The sequence below is a fragment of the Octodon degus genome, unplaced genomic scaffold (genome assembly GCF_000260255.1).
Source record: "Octodon degus isolate 3935 unplaced genomic scaffold, OctDeg1.0 scaffold00074, whole genome shotgun sequence".
Lineage (NCBI taxonomy): Eukaryota > Metazoa > Chordata > Mammalia > Rodentia > Octodontidae > Octodon > Octodon degus.
The window spans coordinates 8976681-8998925 of record NW_004524650.1 but is presented as its reverse complement, the minus strand read 5'-3'; the positions used below and the strand labels follow the sequence as shown (position 1 = coordinate 8998925).

The window sequence follows — 22245 nt, the reverse complement described above, 5'->3', positions numbered from 1 at the left end:
TCTTAGTTGATTTTTTTTGTCCAGTTGATCTGTCCATTTGTGACAGTAGTATACTGAGGTCCCCTTTTACAGTTGTTTTGGTATTTATCTGGTGTTTGTTTGTTTTTGGCAGAACCGGGGATTGAACTCAGGCCCTGTGCTTGCCAGGCAAGCACTTATTCTACTGAGCCATCTCCCCAGCCCCTTATCTGGTGTTTATCTGATTTTTTTATGTCCCCTAGTGTTTGTTTTAGGTGCACTAGTATTTGATTTATATAATCGTTAACTTTTTTTGTTGAATTGTTCCCTTAACCAACATGTAATAACTTTGTCTCTTTTGATCAATCTTAGCTTGAAATTTACTTTGTCTGACATTAGAGGTAGCAACCCTTGCTTTTATCCAGGTTCCTGTTGCCTGGAATATTGTTTTACATCCTTTGAATTTTAATCTGTAGTTTTTAATTAATTGTTTCTTGTGTGCTGCATATTGTTGAGTTTTCTTTCTTGATCCATTCTGTCACTCTGTGTCTTCTGATTGGGAAATTGAGACCATTTACGTTGAGAGTTACTACTGGCAGATACTGATTTACTCCTCTTATTGCATTATTTTCCTTTTGTAGATTTCCCCATTTATATCTCCTCTTGAGAATTTTTTGTAATGCTGAAATGATCATGAATTTATTGATGCTATGAAGTTATAAATGGTCATGAATTTATTGAAGTGTCCTTGACATTAAAATACTTTATTTCTCCATCAATTTTAAAGGAAGGGCTGGCCAGATAGCTCAGTGGATTAAAGCGCCTGCTTAGGCAGACGCAGGGGCTGGGGGTTTCATCTCTGGACTGCCTTGCTGGCCCTGCCCCCAGGGGGTGCGCTGAGACAGCAAATGAGACAGGTGGTGCGCATCTGTAATCCCAGCCCTTGGGAAGCTGAAGGACAGGAGGAGTGCTACAAGTCCTGTCTGTGTAGTGAGACCCTGTAGATCCTGTACTAAGTACATTAAGAAAAAAAATTAAAGAAACTTTTTCAGGATACATAACTCAGGATTGGAAATTGTTAATTTTTAGGGTTTGAAACACTTCAGTCTAAAACCTCATGGTCTTAAAGGAGTTTGCTTTGATTCTAGTGGGTTTACCTTTGTATGTGATTTGTTGCCTTTCTCTTTTAAAAAATATTTTATTTTATTTTATTTTGAAGAGTAAAAGCAAAAGCAAAAACAAATAGAAACAAAGACAGAAACAGGGTAACATACAACAATATATATGTTACAGATTTTCAAAACAAGAATAGCTAATTAGCAATGGTTTTATTATCTATTTTTATCGTCAGATTCGTTGCTCAGATTAATAGATACAGTTATGCAAAATTGGACAAATAATTTAATATGGCTTGCTATCAAGAAACCTTAATTTTTTTCTTGTCTTTTTTTCACTTTTTTTAAAGAAAATTTATTTTAGTAAGAGTATAATAATAATTGATAAGACATTAGAAATGCTACACATTTAGAAGACCATGATGAGAGGTAGTCAAGCGTAATTTTTGTATAACATATTGCAGTTGTTGTATGTTATGGGTTGGTGCCAAAAGAATCCACAAGAAGACCCGATGAATATAGCTTTAGAGGTCTCACTGAGATTAATCTCTCTCCAGGTGAGCCCAGAGCCTCAGAAGCATCTTACTTTTTTTTTTTTTTTTTTTTTTTTGGTGGAACTGGGGATTGAACTCAGGCCCTTGCACTTGCCAGGCAAGTGCTTATTCTACTGAGCCATCTCCCCAGCCCAGCATCTCATTTATTGAGGGCTAAAGGCAGGCTAAGGAATGTGTATAATTACTTAAGTAAACACAGACTACTATCTCTGTTGACTTCTACCATTTGCCTAACAGTATGTCCACACAAATGCTAGCAGATAACATCCCAAGCAAGGGATTAAAAATGGCACCAGCAGGAGAAGCTGTTATCTGCAGCCTTGAATCCCAACTTTCCAGAATTTACAAGTGAGAGATAGCAACTCTCCTTGGGTTCTGTGTATAGCTCCTTGTTTCCTTGGGACATTAGGCTTTTGTCTCATATCTATATTTCTATAGCTCTCCTCAGTGTCATTGCTTAGATTGCAGATATTAGCATGTAGAGTTAAGTCAAGGTATAAATTCTACACATTAACTGCTATTTCCAAAAGACTGATGGAAATTATTAGTACAATCATCTCAGCCATCCTGTGTACATACTTGCATGTTTTTCCTTTTTTTATTTCTCTCATCTTTGTTGTTTAATCCTTAAGTTCAGTTTCTCTCTGTTTTACTATATTATACATTTCAGATTTTATTTCTTCTTTCAAGTTCTTACACTAGGGAGACTATGATATTTACACTTGTGGGTCTTTTTTATATCACTTACAAGTATAGCCTTTAGTTGCATCCACTTATCTATAAAGACGTGGAGTTTGTCTTTCTTTATAGCTGAGTAATACACCATTGTATAAAAATACCACATCTTTTTTTATCCATTCTTCAGGTGATGGGCATTTTAATTGTTTCCAAGATTTGACTATGATAAACAGTGCTGCTCTAAACATGGGTGCACATATACCAATATAGTATGATGTTTTCAGTTCTTTTGGGAAAATACCCAGAAGGGGAATAGCTGGTTGAATAGGATTCCCATTCCTAGTTTTTTTGAGGAGTCTCCACAATGACTTCCACAGTGGTTGTACCAGTCAGTGTTACCACTAACATTGGAGAAGGGTTTCTTTTTTACCACAGCCTCACCATTGTTGCCTTTCTCTGAACAGCTTTTAAGATTTTGTCCCTGTGATGGACTTTTGGAATGTGGCATGGAGAGGTTCTCTTTTGGTCATAACTATCTGGTGTTCTGTAAGTTTCACTTACTGTATATTTATTTTTTTCTGTATATTTGTGGAATTTTCTGCCATTATTTTTATGAATAGATTTTTAATGCTATTTTTGTTGTCTTCTGATTTTTCACTTACTCCAGTTATTCTTAGATTAGTCTTCTTTGTGTCACCTAGAAGTTGTTGGATACAGTTTTTGTTTTCTCTTGCTGTTTTTATGATGTCTCTAAATAGTCTTTGAAGGCATCATTGACTTCTAGTTCTGGAACTCTGTCCTCATATCGGTCCATATGATCTCCTGGATTTCTGATTGAAACCTTTTCACGGATGCTAATTCTTTTGTAAAATAGTCATTCGTATTTTGTTTCATTTCATTTAGGTTATTTAGCTTTTTATTAGTGTTTCCTGAATCTTTTAGTTACTACTTACATTATCTGTGTAGTTATATCTTCTCTAATTCCTTGGAGCCTCTCTTTGACCTGTTTTCTAGCTTCCTCTGCTATTCTTTTTCCTTTTGTATTTAGTACAGGGTCTACAAGGTCTCACTACACAGATCAGATTCATAGTGACCCTCCTGTTTTTAGCCTCCCAAGCTCTGTGATTACAGGTGCCTGTGCTATTCTTTTGAGTAATTCAGTATGTGGCTTATACAATTTTCCCCTCGGATTGACTTTGGAGAAGTTGGAGGTTTGGGGAGCCATTTTCTTTCTTTTCTTTCCATGTTTCTGTTTTTTTTTTTTTTTGTTTGTTTGTTTGTTCTGTGTTGAGGTTTGTGGATTTTTATAGTCTAAAGACTTTGTTGTCAGTATAGAGATCTCTTTAGCTGCTTTTAAATGGTATACGTTTGGCATGACTAACTATAATCCTTTGTAACAGCCAGGATTGGACATATTTATTGCCCATGGGAGACCAGATTAAAGGAATTACAGAGCCTTTATTAATTTAGCTGGTGACCAGTGTGCTTCCCCCATCAAATTGGGAAAACACGAAAGGTGCAGTTCTTTGTTCCCTACAAGCTTATATAGTTTCTTTGTTGCTATGGTGATTGGGCAAGTATATGGTGCCCCCTATATCCTGTAGGTTCAGAGTCTCAGGCAGAGGGATTTATGACTAAGCATGGGCAAATGGTCTGGCCCTTATTGCCCTTAATTGGTCCTGTCTCTTTCTTATCTCCTACATATATGTGAAGTTTTGACAGGGCAGGGGAGGAGTGAGAGATGGGGTAATTTAGACAAGGCTAAAAAGGAAGGTGTCCTGGCCCAGATGTCTTCTATGTAAATACTTCAGGCAGGGGCTCAAACTAAATTGAATTCTGCCTCAATCTCTCCTACTTCTAAGGTAGATAGGGGATTATGCTACATGCCATCTCTTACACTTTGGCACAGCTCCAAGATTGAACCACCTTGGTTTTTTTGGGAAAGGAAGATGCAGGGTAGTTAGCCCAACAACCAAATTCTCTGGGAACATACTCTTATATTGTTAGTGTCACAGAAGCTGAATGTTGGCCTACAGTGAAACATTGACAGTTATGTGACCCTGTTAAAATCAAGTGAAACGGGGCTGGAGAGATGGCTCAGTGGTCTAAAGCACCTACTTGGAACAAGCTTGGCAAAGCACAGGGACCGCGGTTCGATCCCCCAGCACCACATGCCAGCCAGCCCCGCTCCCTGGTGGACTGAGCTGGCCACACACACACACACACACACACACACTAAATAAATGTTAAAAAAAAGAAAAAAGAAAATCAAGTGAAGCAACTACAGTGGCATTTCCCAAGACAAATTAGATATTAACGTACTGTAAAAACAAGTCATGTACCACTGTTTTAGTCAGGGCTTACAAGGGAAAAGATTTAATGCAAGACACATATTGATAGGATTTTATAATATTCACCTAAAAAGTCCAATGCCAAAGAGTGTGGGAGATCTGGCCACAACCTAGAGACCCCAAAAATCTACCTGAGGGCATGGATCCCACAGCAATGTCCTTCATGAGTCCAACTGAAGATCTAGAGCCCATGGCAATGTCCTCCATGAGTCCAGCTGGAGCCTAGAACCCACAACAATGTCTCATGCAAGTCTGTATCGAGGATTCAACTGGGAAAGCTCAAAGGTCAGTGGTGGAAACTAGAAAGTCTGTGCCAGTGGGATGAAGGATGTGCACCAACAAGCTGAGGGCTCTGCCTTGGAGCCATGATGCTCAGTGTAACAAGTGCTTCCCTGAAGAGAACTGCAACCAGGGCTCGTCTGATGATGAGAACAATTGAGTTCATGTCATGGAAACCAACAAGATAAGCTTCTCCAGGAAAATCAACAACTTATCTTCCAGTTCTTTTTTTATGCTGTTGACAGCAATCCTCAGGCGGGCCTTCCTTACCCAGCACCATACTGAGGGAGTTCAGCTGGGTGTTACAAGTTGACCATTAGTCCACCACAACCACTCTTAATTCTAGAGACGGGACTGCAATGATGTGACTGTTAGGCAAACCAGGTATTGACTTACAACTAATATGTACCAAATGCAACTGCTATATCTCTGCTAATGGTAGAAAAAAAATCAACAGTCATTTTTACAGCATTAAATCAAAAGAGTCAACGAAGTTTTATGGCTATAGTATTAAAGATTTAGGATTTGGAAGTCAGGGTATACAAAAGGAAAATGTTAAAACCTTAAACTCTGATATAAAAAGGAAGAGAGTGTGGTACAAAGAATCTTACGGAGGAGTAGAAAAGTGTCTATAGAATTAGATAAAGATAGAACAAAAAACTGACAAGATATAGAAGATAAAGGAAAAAATTGAGAAAAAGAAGAATGAAAATAAGAGAGAAGCAATTAAGGGGAGAAATTGTAAAAGGTAAGAGAGGGGAAAATAAAGAAAAGAATAAAAACAGATTAGAGGACAAAGGAAGATTAAGCCCTAGAAAACTGTTGAAAACTGAGGGGAAAGGAAGAAGCAAAAAGAGACCGGGTGAGGAATGGAAGGAGAAAAAAAGCAAGACTAAAAACAGTGCTCACACTCACATAAAACAAAAACAATTTTTAAAAACTACAAATCAAAACAAAGAAGGAAGAGGAAGAAGAAAGAAATTTCTTTGTGATTTCAAGCTTCCTATGGTTACCTTCCCGAGTGTACCATTTTGTGTCAGTGTTCAATGCAAAACAGGTCCCTACTCTTGATGGTGGACAAGAGGTAATCAGAGCCCAGATCCAGGGTGGATAATCATCAGCAAGCTTCTAGTATGATTAAGTTGAGACATTCAAATCCACAGAAATTCAGGCTGAACCTGGTCTCTGGATCTGGGATTGGGGCCTGGTCATTTAGCTTATCACACTCGAGTATCTCTTGTCTGCCTGACCAGGGCTCCCTGACCACACATATCTTCCACCACTGTCCGTCACCCAGTCAGTGTAGGACTATAACACTGGCAGGGAGCTCTGAGATGAAGGTAGCCCACATCTACGCTGAGCCCTGGGTTTAGCTGGACCCTCCCTAAAACAACATCTGGCAAAGCAGTCTCTTCAGGGGATGTGATATATATGTGGGCTGGAGTCAGTCACCAGCTTTTGTGGCAGATAAGATCCATTGTCTGTTTCATTTATGTGTTTCTCCCTGAAGACCTCTGGAGTCACCTGCTTTCACTGTATCTGTATATATTCTTCCTTTCTCATGAACCACAAGTCAAAAACCAAGGAGAATATGGAGATTGCCCTTTCCTTTTTCTGCACTGTGTTCAGTTTTCTCTGTAGGCTCCAATTTTTCCATCAGATCCTTCCAGGTTTCCAGAGATCCACCTCCCTCCTTTTTCCCCCCTAAATTATTTTGCAGATTTGGATTCCAAATCTTGGAGAGGCTGATTTGTTGCTGTTTGCTATTCTCCCATTTTCCCAAAAGTCCCTGTTTACCTTCTTACCTGTAATCTTCCCTTGTTAATTTATAATGAAGGTAATAGATAAATATTTCCTCTTATAACTTGACTACCGCTAACCAACTTTAGTTGCTTGTTCAAGATAATCTAAATAGAAGTAGCTAAATTGGTTCCAAATGTCATCCAAATAAGCAGACCAGGGGCCAGGAGATGACTCAGTAGAACAAGTGCTTAGGGCCTGAGTTCAATCCCCGGTTCCGCCAAAAAAAATCAGACCATATATGATAATAGTGCCATCCGTGATCTGGTTCACCATTTTAAAGTATTTCCCCTTCACTTTTTTAAAAAACAGGGCTCTATTTGTCTTATCATACCTGAAACTCCTATATTGACAGTGGACACTCACTACTAATTGATTTACTCCTAATACTAAGGCAGTAGAAATGAGAGCCCCCCCCCCAGGTACTGGGGATTGAACCCAGAATCATCGCATAAAGCTGTATCTCTTACCTGTTGATTGATGAATGGATGGATTGGAGACAAAATCTCAGTGAGTTGCTAAATTGCCTCGGGTGGGTGCATCTGATGATCCTTGTCCTATCTCAGTCTCTTGCAATTCTTGGATTACAGACCTGCCCACCACTATACCCATTTGATATACCTTTTCTTTTTTCTCAACTCCTTTATCTTAATAGTTAAAGTAAGGTTTTCCTCACATTAAAATAAAAGGTAAAACTATCTCCTGAGGGCTATGTCAGTATCCTTTGTTATCACCACAGTGCTATGTGTTTTTCTTTACCCGTTGTATCAAATATCAAACTTACTACTTCAAATTGCTAACTAAAATTTTATTAGTATTATGATGTATAAAGTTGTTGGAAGGCTAAAGGCAATTGAATTTTACTTTTTAAAAACTACATTTTTAGGAACTTTTGTAACAACATGATGTATAAAGCAATTTCATTTTCCTATCAACGTATTATAAATCTAAGTAGATGTTTCTGTGGGGATTGTGGTACAATAGAAAGATTATGAGCTTTGGTGTCCTTATAGGAAGCCCTATATCTAGTCATAATCTAATGTCTGATGTTAGGGACATTCCTTAAGTTTCCTAAGGTTGAAAGGATTATGAGAGATACAATAAGGAAAAACAATTTGGCATAGTTGCATGGTACATAATATGTAGTGCTCATTCATATTTGTCCTTTTTCATTCTCTAAATTGCATTATTCTCATTTTTCTAAAGAGAAAAAAATTCGTGTGAGAACCATTGCCAATACTGGACAGCAGTGCCTGCTTTGCATTAGTAGCTTCTTTTGGAACTATGCAGCTCTTACTATGAAGGATGTTTATATATATTAGAATGAAGTCCTTTCTGTCCTTACAGAAAGGAGCACTGTGTTTTTAATGATAGTTAACTCGAAGATATAATGTATGCATTATTTTTCAAGAGGTATAGCTTTCAATAAATTGAGGTGGGTATATTAGAGTTTTGTAATCCTAGCTCCGCTCATGCCCCAGAGTTGGGAAGCAGAAAGCAATAAATGGAAGGAAATTATCCTTTTCGAATGAGAGGAAGGGAAATTTTTTTCACATACTAGAATGAAATTGAGCTGATGCTTCTATAAAGGAACTCTGTAATTTCATAAAATCCCTACAGTGGTGCCATGAACTTTGGAGCATAAATTTAGATTTTTCTCTTCTCAGAAGATCTTTGGTATTGTCCTAAGCTTTCAGAACAATTTTTTGACATATACATCATATGCCTCTTCTCACGAAAATATTTCGACATCATCCTATCGCAATTTGAATTAACCCCAAACTTTTTTGTTTTTTTCTCCACTAAGTTCATTCCTGCCATAGGGCTTTTGCATTTGGTATTGCCTCTGCTTAAGAGCTTTTCACATAGCATTTTACATGGCTGGTGGCTTTTCATGCTTAAAATCTGAGCGCAAATGTCACCTTCCCAGATTACCCCACCTGGAGTAGCTATAGCCCAAACTTAATTGCTCTCTTTTATGTTATGTTGGTGTGTTTGTCTTCTTGGCATTTTTGACTATCCAAAGTACTTTCTTTAATTATGTATTTACATGTTTATTGTTTGTGTACTCCTCCTAGAATATAAGCCTCTTGTGTTCCCAATGTCTAGAGTAGAACTCAATGGTGAATATAATTGGATAGACAGACAAAAGAATAAACAAATGAGTGAGTTTATATATCAGCCCATACACTTAGGAACCTGAAACATTAGAAGGCATAGAGATTTTACAGAGTTAAATGCATATTTAGTTTCTGATCTTAAATCCTCATCCTCCTGTTAGTTGTTCTCACTTTAAACTCTGAATATATATAATGTTTTCATCTCCTGTAACTTTTTGCTTGATTACATTTAGTTAAAATAGTGCTTTAATTTTTTCCATTTAAACTGTGGGCTATTGGAATAATTTTTCTAATAAATAATTTTTCTAAGTCAGTTGACTATGTCTTTATAAATACTCTTAGCAAAAGTATAATAGTAAGAGTGCAACTTGGTAAAACATTTGTTCAGACAGCAGGAAAATAGTTTTTTGCTGTTTTTATCACTATCATATATTGATACAGAGGCTCATTGTGTAGAACTTTATATTTACATGTATTTTTATAGATAATACATGTCTAGATTTTGTTGCTTATTTTAATAAAAGACTTATTTAGTTAGTATCTTTTGCTTAAACATGCAAGTTTTAAATTATTCTTTCAATATAATGGCCAGTTATTATTAATGTTAATAAGAATGGCTCTTGAGAAATATAAGGAAAAGAGTATTATAGTGTACATTCTGGTAATTACTCTGGTATTTTAGATTAAGGGACTGTAGATAATATGGATTACTTATTCTGAGATTTGGTATTTTTTATTCATAGTACATAAATGAGACTTCAGATATTTCCATTTTCTTTAAATATTAAAGATAGAATTTTAAATTAGCAGGAGCTAGTACTTAGCCACAATAGAGGCCAATAATATTTATTAAATGAATATTAAAATACTTTCAATTCAGTGTTACTGTGAAGGTTTAGGTGGAAGGATTGAGTTCTTCTGTGTCTAATAAGCTGTTGATTAAACATTAATCAAACACTTACTGAACATACATTATTTAAGGTCATAGAATTGAAGTAAACACCTGTCAGAGTCCTGCCCTCTGGAACTCCATTTCTTTTCTTTTTGCCTTTTTCACTTTGTTCCTTTAGCAGATATTAGGCACTATGCTTAATGATCTTTGGTGGTCTTATCAGCATTATCTCCATCAAGAGTCTACTGTAGAGCTCCAGTTAAAAAGGGAAAAGAAATTCTTCTATGGGGGTATTGAATCAACTGTCTTATTTTCTGGTACTAGAGATACAGGGATAAATAAGACATGAGTATTGTGTTTATAGGAGAGACTCTAGAAAGAGACAAATACATACAGACATTGCAAGACACTTTAATAAGTGTATTAATGAAAGTAAATACAGAATAATGCTTAAGAGCCCAGGCTTTGGAATAATTTTACCTTGATTAAATTCTTATGGATTACTAGATATATGAATGTGGACAAGTTATTTAATTTCAGTTTTTAAGTATATAAAAAGAGGTTAATAATAGTGCCTGCTGTTCAATTGTTATGATAATTAAAGAGTCACTAGCATTCAAAGACCGTATTAGCTCAGGGACTGTCTCATAATGATTCCTCAATAAATGTTAGTCATTGTTTATAACACTGAGGTTTTTGTTTTTGCTTTGGGAATGTTAATGAAACAATCAGAGATGAAGAGCCACATGTTTTGTGCCTGAAAGATGAACTATGTGGAAAGGAAGAACATTTTAAGCACAGTGAAGTATTGCTAAGATATGGATATATAAGGAATTATAGGTAGTTCAAGTATAGAAGATGAGTATATTCATTTATCTTAGAACAGCTAGGAGAAAGGAAGGCATAGAGGTTAGATGATAAAATATTAGATCAAGCTAAAGAATTTGGACTTTTTTCCTACAGGCTCTGGAGAATTGATGAAGAGTTGTAAGTGGGAGAATATATTAGATTAGCAAATTTGTTCAAATAGCAATGTGAAAATACAAGCAGAAAATTTTAGAAAGGAACGCTGTATGAGAGGTGTTGTCACAGTTCACATGAGATAAAAATAAGTGGGCCAACCAAGGCAGCAAGAGGGAAATCAAAGAGGAAAGGCTGAATTCAAGAAATTCTTGAAGATGTAAATGGCAGGGTATAATGAGGGAGAGGATTAGATGAATCTGAGGTCCAGACTTAGACATTTAGGTGAACATTTGTTAGAGTTTTTAAGAGGGCTTAATAAATAGCATGTTTCCTTCCTGTTCATAATAAAAGAATCAGCAGATAAAATAAGACATAATTCCTTTATTATTTTTAAGAACTATTAAAATAGTAGAATGAATTTCAGTGGAAGATCTAAAGTTGGTTTGCTTACTTAACCCATGTAAATCAGTTCACCTAAGAAATGTAATTCTGCATAGTGGATACACTGTTCCCCCACCATTTCTTCTCACTGATTCAGCAGGAAGGGAGAAATCAAATTACTTCTTAAGTTCAGTCAGTGGCTGTTTTTCACCAGCCCACTAAACTGTTCTCCTTGGTACAGAGGAATAGCAGGTGGACCAAGATGCAAGGGCCGGCCAAATAGCTCAGTAGATTAAAGCACCTGCAAGGAGGCTCAGGGCCTGGGAGTTTGTTCCCCAGGCCTGCTGTGAGGGCCCTGCTCCCTAGGGTGCACTGAGACAGCAGTTGAGACTGGGTATGGAGGCACAAGCCTGTAATCCCAGCTCTTGGGAGGCTGTAAACAGGCGGATCACTACGAGTCCAATCTAGTAGTGAGACCCTGAACACACTGTAGACCCTTCCCTAAAAATAAAAATTTAAAAAAATGTGAAACTAAGCACAGAGGACAAAGATGATCGAAGTATATAGTCTATAAAAATGAAATGCACTGATTTGGATAAACTGTATGTACTAATAAAAATAACATGAGATAAAAAGAAATATGTATAGCATAACAAGAATGTCTCTAGTGAATCAATAGTTGTTCGTTTATAAGACTGGAGGCCATTTATTAAAGTTGCTGAAGGGAGGTTTTTTTTTTTTTTCTTTTCTTTTTGCGGTGTTGCTGGTCATACCCAGGGCCTTATACAAGTTAGGCGAGTACTTATCTCACTATATTTCACCTCTAGTGAGTTAGAGATTAGATAATGACTTCTAAAGTCTCAACATTTAAAAGTCTGTAGAAGAAGATGCTCAATAAATAATCAATGATTTGATAATATATTAATAACATTTTATAATTCATGTAGAAACCCACAGGCATGCTTTATTTTAGTGAAATATGTACATGGATGTTGTTTGAACAAAATTTAAATTAGAACTTTCTCTTGACCAAAAGTTTTATAGAACAACAGAATGTATCACTAACATTAAACCTTAACTATTTCTGGCTTTGAGTTTTGTTTTATTTTGCAGTATAAACCATATAGAAATGAATATTATGATGCATTTTATCTATGGAGGAACTTTGGATTTTCCACACAAAACTAATATTGGGTATGTATTACTTTTTAATGAATTTAAATATAAAATCTTAACATTTTGCATGTTCTACTTTAGTTATGTTGCTTTGTCAGTGAAGGAGAAGCACCCCTAAATTTTATGACCTATTTTGCTGTATCTTGAATTTGTTTAAGGAATATCTAAAAATAATAAACAAGTCATCTTATTTAGAATAAAATCTGACATAGTAACTCATAGTAATAAGAGTAAGAAAACTTCGTTAGACTAAAATTGTTAGAAGAATCTTTTTCTTTCCTTCTCTTCTTCTTTCCTTTCCTTTATAGTACTCAGGGTTAAACCCAGGGCCTCACAAACATTATACAAGCACTGTCCCATCAAGCTATTTTACCATTTTTTTTTGTTGTTGTTTTCTTTTTTCTTTTCTTTGAGATAGGCTCTCCTTAAATTTCCCAGGCTGGGCTTAAATTTGTAATCCATTAACCAGTATTTTATCTAAAATTGAATATATTTTATTACTTTATTTTTAAATTTTAGGATATTCTTAACATTAAAAGGAAAGAAAAACCTCAAAATTTACTTAATATAAAGGTATCCCAAAGACCAATAATTATGTCATTCATATAAATTATACAGTTAAATACCATTTCAGCTTCTAAAATTCTATTAGAGAATAAAAGTACCTGTTTTCCTTTTCCAGATGTCTTTCCTTTTCCTTATATTTTAACATGAGACAAATGAAATTCCTTCCCTTTAATTTTAACAATTCACAGAAGTTAGATTTCAAACTGAATAATATTTTGGGGGAGGAACATAATCATGGATCAGAGGAATTCAGTGTTAAAATTTTCTCCCCTTGAAACCTACATGAATTTTTTTTATTCAAAAGTTAAAATGTTACATTTATTTTAACACACCGAAATTAAGGATGGAAAGGTGAAACAACACCATATAACATACAAAGCTTATTAAAGATGCAGCCTTTCTAAAAATCATGCTGTAGAAAATACAAAGAATGATGCAATGAAGGAAGAAAAAAAAAGACGGGCGCTGGGGAGATAGCTCAGTGGAAAAAGTGCTTGCCTGGCAAGTTCAAGGTCCTGAGTTCAATATCTGGTAAAAAAAAAAAAAAAAAAAAAAAAAAAAAGAAAAGAAAAAAAAGAATGATGCAATAATGGAGAACAGGTCTGGTGTAACCAAGAAGCTTTCATAATTAATTGATTTTTTTTTCAATACTAGGAATTGAACTTGGGACCTTGCACTTGCCATGCAGGTCCTTATGCCACTGAGCTATATCCTCAGCCCAATTAATTGATTTTTAACCCTATACAATTACAGTAATCTCCAAAGGAGTTGGCAGTAATTTATATCTATTTCCAATCTCCTAAAGAAAATACAGATTTGTTTACAATAAAGCTAATTTTAAGAACGCACAAAAGTTGAGCACAACAATAAGATTAAATCCAGAGGTCCAGAGTAACAAAGGGTAAAAGATCCTCAATAGATGCTTTCATCAGAAAACTGATGCCTGGGGCCTGGGAGATGGCTCAGTAGGATAAGCGCTTGACTGGCAAACTCAAGGATCTGAGTTCAATCCCCGGTTCTGAAAAAAAAAAATAAAATAAAATAAATAAAAAAAAAGAAAAAAAAAAGAAAACTGATGCCCACAGTCACTCCCTAGGCTCCTCACTGGAAAGCAACAGCTTAGTGTACCAACTCAGGGGAGCTTGTAATTGTGTCTTGTTCTCTATTTCTTAAGAACAGTTTATATGATTAAGTGGTCTTTTAAGATAATCTGCACCCATCTAAATTAAACTTTCTACACTAGTATAATTACAAGACCACAATATTTCTTTTGATCCCATAGATGTAATTATAAATCAGCATGATTTTAGTGTCTATTCTTTTTAACTAATCATGGTGCAGCCACTCAACGATCAAGATGGCTCTTCAAGTTAGCTGTCCAAGCTCAGATACAAATCCCTACATCAGCCAAGTGGGATCCAATTCTTCATCAGAAAGTGCTGGTGGAAATTGAGATGCTTCCAATGTAGATTCCCAGTCCAATGGCTGATAGATGAGACAGCAGCAGAGATGGAAGAAAAACCTTGAGAAATTCTGCTGAGAAAATGCCCCCTTTTTTCATAACACTTGTATTTCTCATACTGAGAGTAGCTGAACACTTTGGGTGCTTAAATAGGAACTCCTGGGGAGGAATATTTTCTGGCCAACTTGACCAACCCCATATCCAATCTGAGTTTTTCTTTAAGGTGCTTTCAGCTTCTTTCCTTTTCTCAATATAATCCTCCTTGGAGTGAGAGCTGTTCTTTTCTCCAATGCTATGTGTATCTGTTTCAGAAACTCTGTTAATATCTTGTGGCATCTGTGAGTAAGGGAGGTTAACCCTACCTGTCACAGTGAGAACTCTTGGAGCTGCTCCATCCAGATTCATGACGGGCAACTAGCAGTATTTTTTCTATGTCACCATTATAAATAAAAAATGAGGCTGGAACACTGTTCCCATTCCCATTATTGATGAAGTGCAGTTCTACCCAGGAGTCCTGCAGGTTCTCTTCCTGCATCTGGGGACCCCACTCTATGACATGGCACCGGAGGCTACTTGACCATGGGGGGTCCATGCCCAACTGTGATGGTGCCTTGGTGACAGTCACTATGTAGCTGGTGAGCCATGAGCCTGCCACTCTAACCCAAGGCCAAGAAGAGCCCCTACGTGAATTTTTATCATGCTTTCAAGGCTTGTAATTTTTCTACATGCCTAAAGTATGTGTAGGTACTAGAAAAAATAACTATCCAAATGATAAAAATTTTGTGACTGAATGTTTTCTTTAATCTTAGAATAATTTGTAGATATTTTGAATATGATAAATTCAATGAATTTCCTCCCCAAGCCTTATTAGATAAATTCATTGGAAAGATTTATGTAGCATGTGTAGCCTTCAAAGCAATTTCCTGGAATTTGTTCTGTATGTCACTGAGCGTATGAGGGAAGTTTGAAACATCTCTCATTCTGTATTATTCAGCATTAAGTAAATCATATTGGAACTGTCCTACCAATTTGATTTGAAACTGTCTCATTGCTATTTGTTTCTCAATAAAATTATGGAAAAAAATATTAATTCAAAAAAAAAAGTAAATCATGAGCCAATCCTTTCAACTTTTGGTTATGTCCTTTCTATAATCTGTAAAAAATGTTTATAATATTAAGTAAAATAGGATTAAAATAATGCAAATTCTTTTTCTAAACATACCATTTATTATTAAGAAATTACTGTGTGTTATGTTTTGAATTTTCTTAAATTAGGGAATTAACAGTACATCTATTTTTATTTTAGTCAGATACTCAGTATTGCTGATATGTATGGACTAGATGGATTAAAAGAAGTAGCAATCTACATTTTAAGAAGAGATTACTGTAATTTCTTTCAGAAGGTAATTATTGAATCTCAGAAATCTTTTACCTAGTGGTTGAAGTCATTTATTATTACTTGTTAGTTTTTCACTTTGGTAAGAATACTGCTTTTAAATATTAAAAATACTAACTAATAGGAGCCCCTAAAAGAATCACACATCAAGAAAGGCCACCAGTGTCTGAATTAAAGCTAAGTGGAATACAAATCCCTAGTACCATCTTAGTGTCCATTTAATTATATAAGATGATCATAGGCACCCATGCCTTCTTTCATAGAATTAAATCCAGAAAATACAAGTGCTAGAGATCAGAAATATGATAGATGTTAAAACTGTACCAAGCTTTAATAATAAAACCAGAAAGTTACAGAAATTTGCTTAAAATGTTATTAAAGGATGATAAAGGGGGAAATTTGACATAGCTTAGTTAAGAGAATTAGTTGGGGTGGGAAAGTTGTAATTAAATTTTTTTAATTTTTTTATTTGATATAGAATCTCACTACACAGATGAATCTCACAGTGATTCTCCTGTCTCAGCGTCCCCAGAGCTGAAATTATAGGCATGCACCACCATGCCTGGTTTCGAGGCCAGCACAGCACGCCCAGGGTTCCAGGCCAGCACTGCATGTGGTACCAGGGATCAAACCTGGGTCGTCGTGCTTGCCAGGCAGGCACTTAGACTGCTGAGCTATCTCCTTAGCCCCAGAGAAAAGTTTTTTGTTAATATTTCCTTTGTGCTGAGATACCTCCAATAAACCAATTATATCTTTCTAACATTTTGTAAAAATCATTTTCATGAGTTCTTTTTGGACTGTTACCTATTTTTTTGATGTGTTCACAAATACCTGGTTTATATGCAGCTTTTTGGTTTTGCTTTTAATAATCTGTTTTTTTAAATTCTTACATTTTTTATAAAGATGGGTAATGTGCTGACATTTTAATATGGTTTGAGGGAGGTGCATCTCATATACTGGCGGGAAAACAGTTATCACACTTGTGAACCACAAAAGAGCATCATTTAATTTTTAAAACATGAAAAGTACATTTACTTCTATTAAAACAACTGTTGCTTTTTATCAGCATAGCACTTTGTTTAAAAAGTTATACTATAATTCAGATACATACTTTGATACTTTTACTGTATTACTATTGTGATGTATATTTGAGTTTGTTTTCATTGACTTGATCCTTAAAATTTTTTACTTTACATATTTTAATATATATTTTTATAAATATAGTTCTGAATATATATACATATATATATATATATATATATATATATATATATAATTTTTAACTTTTAGTTCCTATTCAGTCTCTTGATAGTGATTTGACTATTATAAACTTAGAACACTACTCCACAGTAAATACAAATTTGAATATAGACAGGTGTGGTGGTGCATGCCTATAATCCCAGAACTTCGGAGGCTGAGGCAGGAGGATCACCACGAGTTTGAGGTTGGGGGCCTGGCCCTAGCTCAGTCCTTTAAGTGGCTGCTTCCACAAAACTGTCAGCCTCAGGTTGCTGGACTTCGAACCTCACAACTCTCCCGCTGGCCAAAAGTGCCCTGAAGGCATTCGAGGAACAAAAAAACCCCTTACACCACAAGTTTGAGGTCAGCCTGGGCTCTGTAGTAAGTTCAAGGCCAGCCTGAGCAGCATAGTGAGACCCTGTATAAAAAAATAAAATAAATATAATGTAATGGGCAACTGGTGCCAGAACTCATATCTAAAGCTAGATTTAGCCATTTTATTAACTTCATAATCCTGAATTTTACAGTTAATTTTTAGATTTCATATAGAAGATTAATAAGGACTTTGTATTTTTCCCACCAAATAAAACTGTGTATTAGACAAAAATCTAAGTATGTCTTCCCAAATTCTATATTAGATGGTGGAAGTGACTAGTCATCTTATTAGAAAAATACTTGGAAGGTCTGGCCAGATAGCTCAACAGATTAAAGCACCTGCTTAGGCACATGCAGGGGTCGGGGGTTTAGTCCCTGGCCTGCTGTGCTGACCCTGCTCCTGGGCTGAGCTGAGGTGGTGATTGAGACTGGGTGTGGTGACGCACACCTGTAATCCCAGTGCTTGGGAGGCTGAAAACAGGAGAATCACTACAAGTCCGATCTGGGTAGTGAGACCCTGTAGACTCTATACTAAATACATAAAAATAAATAAATAAAAATACTTGGAAATAAGCATTTCCACATAAATAAGTTCTCAGAGAGCTAGTTATCCCTGTAAACCAGGACTCAGCAGACTTTTTCTGTTAAAAGATAGTAATCAAGTGAGGCTTTGTATGTCATATAATTGCTGTCACAACTACCTTGCAGTTGTAGATCAAAGGTGACTGTAAACAGTGTATGAATGAAATGCCTGGAATGGTTCCAGGAAAATTTTATAGACATGGTGAGCTAGATTTGGCCCACAGGGCATAGTTTACCAGTCTCTACTTTAAACAAGAAATTATTTTGTATTTTAATAATTTTGAAATTGTTTTTTTACTATGCATCAGTTAATAGATTTCGTGTTGTATATGGCTGGTTCACCCTATGCAAATTAGACTACTAGATTTTTTAAAATGCCTTTTTCAATACTTTCATAATTTTTCAGACTGCTGAATGTTGTTAGGCTGTCAAGTATGTCTCTCTGAGTATCCTGTTCTTTTATACTAATTTAATATTCTCATCTGAAATGGGTCTAAAAACCAAATTATTTAACTTGGTAGTAGAATTAGTTCTATATAATCACTACTGTGATGGGATTTTCTGATTTTAAGGTAATCCGAAAAACCTCCAGTTATCTTAAGAGGATTTTAATGGTTTAACTTTAATTGTTAATATACAAAAGAAAATACATTCAGTTCTCAAAGACTAATCAAATACTAATATAACACTTTTTTTTTTTGGAACTGGGGATTGAACGCAGGCCCTTGCAGTTACCAGGCAAGCACTTATTCTACTGAGCCATCTCCCTGGTCCCTAATGTAACACTTTTAGGAGAAGAGTGTTAGAAAATCAAATTAATGGCTCCTAATTAAAAAGTTGAAAATTATTGACCCCTTTAATAATACTGAAGACGTTTCTAAAGCTTTTGTTTTGCTTTGAGAATAGAGAATCTTTAGAAGTATATACTTATAAATTGACTTACTGATCTTTAAATGTGTAAATTCAAAATCACAATTAATAAATGTGTAGAAAAAGAATCCAACTTAATTAAACAAACTTTCCTAGGAATGTATATTGCTTATGTAGAATATAGCACAGATAATTAGCACCAAAAATATTAAATTGTTTTCCCTGCCTGTATCTACTTTTGTTTTTTAAATTCACGACTTCTATATAGAGCGCATAAGAAAATATGTTCTATATTATGATCTAATTAAATCCTCTCTTTTTATATGAAGCCATTATAGAGCCTCCCTTTGTTTATGTGATTACCTTATTTCCCTGAAAATAAGAATAGGTCTTATATTAACTTTTGCTCCAAAAACCAAAATAAGGTTTATCTTCAGGAAATATCTTATTTCTTTCATGTACAGCAGTCTTTATTTACTCATGGACAGCATTCTACATTTATTAATTTATGCACAAAAATCTACATTTATTCAAATACATCTTCTGGGGCCAGGGAGATGGTCCAGTGGAATAAGCACGTCCCTGGCAAGCACAAGGGCCTGAGTTCAATCTCTGATTCCACCAAAAAAAAAAAAAAAATCTTCTTCTGGAACATTATCATAATTCTCCAAACCACAAATTCTGACCTAAATTTCTTACTACTCCATTTCCTATAAAACCATTGGCCCAGTCTCTCATGTCCAGCAATAGAATTCTCCTTAAATGAGTGCTGCTCATAGTGCATTGGAAACATAGCTGTCAGTAATTTTATCCTGTGAATTCTTCATAAAGTTTCCATTAAATTAAGTGTAGACTTCAGAAACAAAAGAGGCAACAAAAATTATGACAGTTCGGAATGATGGTTCACATAAAAGTGACAAAAAAGAAAAATGGGCACCCAAATTCAGAGAATGTTTTTTATTTCACACAAATGAGTTAAATGTGTCATTACAACACATGATATGTTGAATTATGAATATTCATATTACACATAACCACATACATTTGTTATCAAGTGTGTACCTTATTCATGCATTATAAATTACTCCAATTGGTCACTCAGTATTGTCTTCAGTTCATTTTATCTAAGACATTTACCTGTCACAATGCATCCATTGTGATATATTTCCATTATTTACAGATAATTATAACCTACATTATTATGTAAAGTATTAATGTTAATAATATTACTTATATTTAATTATATGGTAATATTGTTCTAGAATTTAGTGTATCTGTCACATTTTGCAGTGGGCATATTAGATGCTTCTGTCTGGCTGATGATCATAACTGGGACTTATTTGGGGGGTAAGGCTTATACCATGAGCATCCTGAAAAATTATGCTAGTGTTTATTTTCTGGTTAGGTATTATCTAGGAGGAAATAAGGCAGTAATATTTATACTTTAGGAAACAGATTAGACTGTATGGTTGTAGTGGAGTGGAAGGTGCCAGAAATTATAATACCACTTTCATTTTTAAAAATATTTAAGTTAAAATAAAAATTATGTGCATTGTGAAAACTAAAAACTCATATGTTATTCTATAAAACTAAAAGTTATTAGATATTTTCATTTTAAAGTAATAATAGACTTTTAAAAAACTTTTTGTATGCAACTATAGGTTTACAGCAAAATTAAGAAGATACAATGATATCCATATACCCACTACCTCCACACATGTATAACCTCTCCATTATCAAAATCCTTCCCTAGCTGGGGAGATGGCTCAGTGGAATAAGCACTTCCCTGGCAAATGCAAGAACCTGAGTTCAGTCCCTGGTTCTGCCAAAAAAATAAATAAATAAAATCCTTCCCTAGAATGGTACATTTGATACAATTGGTGAACCTACCTTGACATAATTATCACCAACATCTATAGTTACATTAGGGTTCACTGTTCATATTGTATATTGCATGAGTTTGGAGAAATATATAGTGATGTGTATCCATCATAATAGTATCATGGAGTATTTTCAGTATCCTAAAATTTCTTTCTTCTCTGTAACTCTTGGGAGTTAGATCTTTTTATAGTTCTCATAATTTGGGAATTTTTTAAAAGAGTATTATGCAGTTGGAATCATGTATGGATCATGTAGCCTTTTCAAGTTGTCTTCTCTTTAATATTGACTTAGTAATACATGTTCCAGTTTCTGCCACATATTTTCATGGCTTGAAAACTCAGCTCTTGTTAGTACTGAATATTCCAATGGTATATTACAATTTACTCATACATTCACATACAGAAGGACATATTAGTTGCTTCCAAGTTTTGACCATTATAAGCAAAGTTGCTGTAACAAAAATCTGATTTTTAGTGGAAACGTATGTTTAAGAAACAATGTTTTAGAATATTGACTAGAGCATGTGTAGAAATAGAGTACTGCAGAAATTAAATTTAGGTAAACAATTATGCGTGACATTTAAAAATCAATCAGTTTTTAAATTTCATGGTTTTTTTTTATGGTGGAACTGGGGATTGAACTCAGGCCCTTGTGCTTGACAGGCAAGCGCTTATTCTACTGAGCCATCTCCCCGGCCCCCAAATTTCATGTCTTTATTACATAGTTTAATATGTAAATTAGATTTTGTTTATGAGCCAAATATTTTTAATGCCTTTGGTAATTGAAAAAGAATAAATGCGGTGCTTTCTATCAATTTTAGCCTGTTCCCAGAACATTGGCGTCTGTAGTAGAATGCCTACTTATTGCTCATTCCGTTGGAGTGGAAAATCTGTTTGCTGACTGCATGAAGTAAGTTATCTTGAGTAGTGCTACTATTATTAATTTAATGATTTTCCTCATTCTCTTAATTTTGTGACCAATTTTAGATTTAGATATAAGTAGTTTAATGCTTAGCTAGTTTACCAGTTGAGTAGAAGTATTGAATTAGATATAACTCAATTATTAATTCATTTTAGCTAAACCATGGTTAAGATCTAGTCACATAGTCCAACATGGGTTTAAAATACATTTTTATAGAAAAGGAAATAGAGTTAAATCCATCTTAGAACTCATCAAATTAATAGTCAAAGTTGGTTAAAAAATACATATATATGTATGTATTTTTTATATATATATATGTATCTGTTATACACATATGTATATATACATATATGTTGTAACGATTGATGTTAATGGTCTTAATGCACCAGTCAAATGAAACAAACTAGTAGAATAGATCAAGAAATAAGATGAAACGTTATGCTACACATTAGAAGTACATTTACTTCAAAAGGAAATTAAGAGACTAAAAGCCAAGGTATGGAAAACAATATCTTCTGCTATAGGAACTGAGAGAAAAGAATGGGTAGCTATACTTTTTTTGGGACAAAGTGGATTTCAATTCAACACTGATTATAAAAGACAAAGACAATTACTATATCTATATCTATCTATATCTATATCTATACCTATCTATATCTATATCTATATCTATATCTATATCTAT

The 22245-nt window shown here is 34.8% G+C and overlaps 1 protein-coding gene, 1 non-coding gene and 1 pseudogene across 3 annotated transcripts in view; 1 reads left to right on the top strand and 2 right to left on the bottom strand.

The window, feature by feature from the left end:
* Window positions 1-22245, top strand: part of Kiaa1107 (KIAA1107 ortholog) — a 171156-nt gene that overhangs the window by 72113 nt on the left and 76798 nt on the right. For both annotated transcript variants that reach the window (XM_023720336.1, XM_023720337.1), the window contains 3 exons: window positions 12205-12285; window positions 15603-15699; window positions 21460-21548. In XM_023720336.1, coding sequence (XP_023576104.1) covers window positions 12205-12285; window positions 15603-15699; window positions 21460-21548 — 267 coding nt within the window. The remainder of the gene's footprint in view (window positions 1-12204; window positions 12286-15602; window positions 15700-21459; window positions 21549-22245) is intronic.
* LOC105742792 lies at window positions 14264-14995 on the bottom strand (annotated as a pseudogene).
* Window positions 16590-16693, bottom strand: LOC111817938. Its single transcript, XR_002822029.1, has one exon. It is a non-coding gene; the product is annotated as a small nucleolar RNA U13 (small nucleolar RNA).